General features: G+C 36.2%; 1 protein-coding gene across 1 annotated transcript in view; it reads right to left on the bottom strand.

Annotated features, from left to right (window-relative positions):
- Nucleotides 1-3,145: 3,145 nt before the first annotated feature.
- LOC123956686 (odorant receptor 131-2-like) overlaps nucleotides 3,146-3,810 on the bottom strand; it is a 2,827-nt gene continuing 2,162 nt past the window's right edge. Inside the window, exon 3 of the mRNA XM_046029049.1 lies at nucleotides 3,146-3,810. Within this exon, the coding sequence (XP_045885005.1) occupies nucleotides 3,146-3,810 (665 nt within the window).

Below are 3,810 nucleotides of genomic sequence, written 5' to 3'. Positions count from 1 at the left end.
TGTCTGTTCAACATCATTATACATTGGACATAATGGGTGTTATGTCCAATGTTATATTGGACATAATTGGACATTCAGGGTGTTGTAATGGTTTATCCTTGTCATGTTTTATAGTGTGCACAGGTCATACTTCCTGGTGTGAAAAAGTAATTATATTTTATACACACAAAATAGACCTGCTGTGAAGCTGCACTTTAAAAACTGGTCAGTAGGTGAGATCAGTGAGATGTTTGACTAAAGATGTTTCAAAATATTCACACACGCTGTGAAGGTATTATGCCAAGTTGAGGTCAGATGGTCATGTGACCTGTAATGTTAGTGTTAAAATGTTTCAATATTATGTTCACACTGTACTGTTAAAAGGATAGTTTACTTCAAAATGAAAATTCTGTCATCATTTACTCACCCGTTTGGTTACTGACATTCTTCAAAATATCTTCCTTGTGTTCAGCAGAAGAAAGAAATTCATACAGGTTTAAAACAAACTTGAGGGTGAGTAAATGATGACAGAATTTTCATTTTGAAGTGAACTATCCTTTTACGGTGTTTTACTAACCTACTATTTACAAGCTGAGGTCATATTTTGTTTAATACATGAATACAGAAGTTCTTGATTGTTTATACTGTCCAGCTCATTCCCACTATTTGGATATGGCATGTGAATTGTTAAAAAAAATAGCAAGTGCCAGTTAACTTGATATTAAAATGTTTTAATATTATGTATGTACACACAGTAAAATATACTTTGAAGGTGTTCTTCTAACCTGCACTTTATAAGTTGAGGTCATGCTTTTTTTTAATGCATGAATAGATGTTATTGATTGTTAACACTATCCAGCTCATTTTGAATTTGGTTTGTAAATTGTTACTTAATTTTAAAATTTTGTAACATTATGTACACAGAACTACTGTGAATGTGTTCCACTAACCTGCACTTTATTTGCTGAGGGCATGTTTTCTTGAATGCCTGAATACCAATGTTTATACTGTCCAGCTCATTGCTACTGTTTTGGATATGGCAATGATTTAATAAATGTTGGAAATTGACATAGTAGCAACTATTTATTTGAAGCTATTTACACTTTCAAAACAAAGAGGGTAAATTGATCAAAATTAATAAATCAGAACATTATCTACTTATTTTTTTCATTTAAGTTACCTATTTTAATTAAGTTTAATGTGTATAAAATTATGATATTTTCTACATTGATAGTACTCAATTTATTGGCTTTTTCTGAAAATGCTACTTAATATTTTTGCGTACATTGAAATTCACATTATTAAGTTGTCTTTACTCAAAATATCAGTTAGTTCACTAAACTTGAAAAAAATAGTTGGAAAATGTTGTCTTAATTTTATTGAGTTAGATCCAAGTAACAGTTTTAACAGTGTACATTTGTGTCTCAAATTAGAAGTGTGTGTGTGTGTGTGTGTGTGTATGTTTGTGTGTGTGCATGTAAGTCTGTGTGTGTGTTTTACTATTGCGGATGTGCACTTCCATCACTTTTTCACATACAGTAATACCCACATCCCCACACATCAAGGTTTAATAAACTGAGCTTTTCCACTCAGGTTGGTACAAACTGAAAATATGCATAAAAACAAGTGGCAGGAAAGTACAGTGACATCACATGCATGATTATCCCTATAACTTTATTTTTGTCATTATTTGCTGTGACTTAACCAAGCAGGAACTTCTAGGTCTGAAAAGTGAAGCCAATATGGAAGTGCATTAAACCTGCATTATTCCTAATGGCCGGCAGGGGGCGACTCCACTGGTTGCAAAAAGAATACTAAATAAACTATGCGATAAATCTTATACCATTGGAAAGCTTGTTTATGTCCCTTTTTAAGTGGTGCCACATTTGTAAGGAACATGCAGAGCAATGCCAAGCACCTTTTCTTTGCTGTTGACTCTTGTTTGGTGGATTGGATGATTGAAGTCTGAAGAAACAAGACAAATTGGCAATTAAACAATTTATCCATTTAACAAACAGGAGAGTCAGTAGCGAGCAGCCACAACAGCCTCCTCCTTATGCTGGTCACCAGCCTAATGTGTTTCTGGTTTCAAGCCTTCTTCAATACAACATGATGGTCATTTAGTAAATTATGGTCCCATTATGAGGAAAATAGTAGATAAAGCAGGGATATGCTTTAAGGTGTAGCTATCTTATGACTGACATGTTGCTACCACAACAACCATTCATGCCTACCGATGCTTATCCCTCCGCAGCCTCATCCTCTTGTCCAAAAATGGTCACTTCTGGTTCCGAAAAAACACGATGGCGAACTTGAGGCTTAAAAGCGGTTGTCCACCAACAACCTCTGAAATAGAGTCTACGGACTTGCCTGACTTAATGAAGCCATCCCTGAGATTACTCCCTGTAATTCTTCACAGCTTCTCCAGCTAGCAGCAGCTTGCTAACGTCCATGAACATGTCTGTTGTCCCTTGAATATCGTTGTTTCTCGTTGTTTTTCTTTTATAAAATTAAGCTTGCACTCATGGAATCCAAAATGAATGCAGAAATGTACTTGTCCAACTTAGAAGCATGGACCTAAATACAAAATAAAAAATCTATTTAACTAAAATATGGATGTACATAATAAGTTAATTTGTAATTTAAAAAGTCATTTTAATTAACTGAAAGTACAGCTCCAACCTAGAACAACAACATTCACAACATCAATTGAACTGAAATTGAAAATGTGACTAGTTAAGTAACTTGAATATTCCTCTGATGTGTTGAGCTGAGTGTCACATATAAGTGCAGCAGCAATGTGATTGGTTGTCACACGCTTTGTTTCCTAAGTGAGATTCGTATGCAGCAAGCAGCGGTAGATTGTATGGGATTTAGAACACTAGATATTACGATATTTAAACAGTTTAATTGGTTTAATTTCATACATATTAGTTATTCGTGACCATTCTTGTAGTTATTGTATTTTGCACATTGTACAGTCGTTTCTCAGAAATGCTGAATCACTTACTGACATACTGTGCAGCTTCAGCCTGTATTTTTTCATGCAGAAAGACATTTCTGTGTTTGGATTTACACAAATGTTTAATAGTGAGTGTACCGCTGGACTTTACGCTGTCTGCATGTTAACTTGGTCGAATTAACTCAATAGTGTAAATAGTGTTGCTTACGGTATGCTGACTTTACACAACAGATACCTTTTCAAGTACTTCCTGAAAGTATTGTCTCGAATTCCATAGATAATTGAGCTAATAGATCGTGGCAGGATCTGTACTATAATATAGGAAGCAAAGAGGGAGTCTGTGTAATTCTCAGGGAACCATTGCTGCAGAGCATCTTTCAGCTGCGGGGTTGCATATGAAGCCATACACAGCAGCAGCTGAAACCCGTGGAGGAGGATAGTGTTTCTGGCTTTTTTAGCATCTTTGCTAGCTGTTTTTGCAGTGAACAGGATCTTGAAGTAAGTGTAAAAGATAGTGATCCAAACTATAACTAGAAACACTGAATATGTGATATCTCTCTTCTTGATGATGATGGGATTTGGGAAGACAGTTTGTCTGAGGCAGAACACCTGGGAGTGAAAGAAGCCCAGTGGCTGTGTGGCCAAAGTGATGAACAGATCAGGAAGAACAGACAGCACGGTTGTCACCCAGATTAAACCAATCAGCATTAACGTTCTCTTGATGGTGCAGATCTGCACGTGGCGAAGGGGAACGCAGATGGCGATGTAGCACTCCACCGCCATGCAAGCCAGGTTCAGAGGGCTGTTTTCAGTGGTGAAAAGCGCAATCAGGATGAAGACGCAACAGATGGAGACATTTATTTTATAGA

Source organism: Micropterus dolomieu, linkage group LG18, assembly GCF_021292245.1.
Source record: "Micropterus dolomieu isolate WLL.071019.BEF.003 ecotype Adirondacks linkage group LG18, ASM2129224v1, whole genome shotgun sequence".
NCBI classification, from domain to species: domain Eukaryota; kingdom Metazoa; phylum Chordata; class Actinopteri; order Centrarchiformes; family Centrarchidae; genus Micropterus; species Micropterus dolomieu.
The sequence above is the reverse complement of the archived record's forward strand: the minus strand, read 5'-3'. Positions and strand labels throughout refer to the sequence as shown.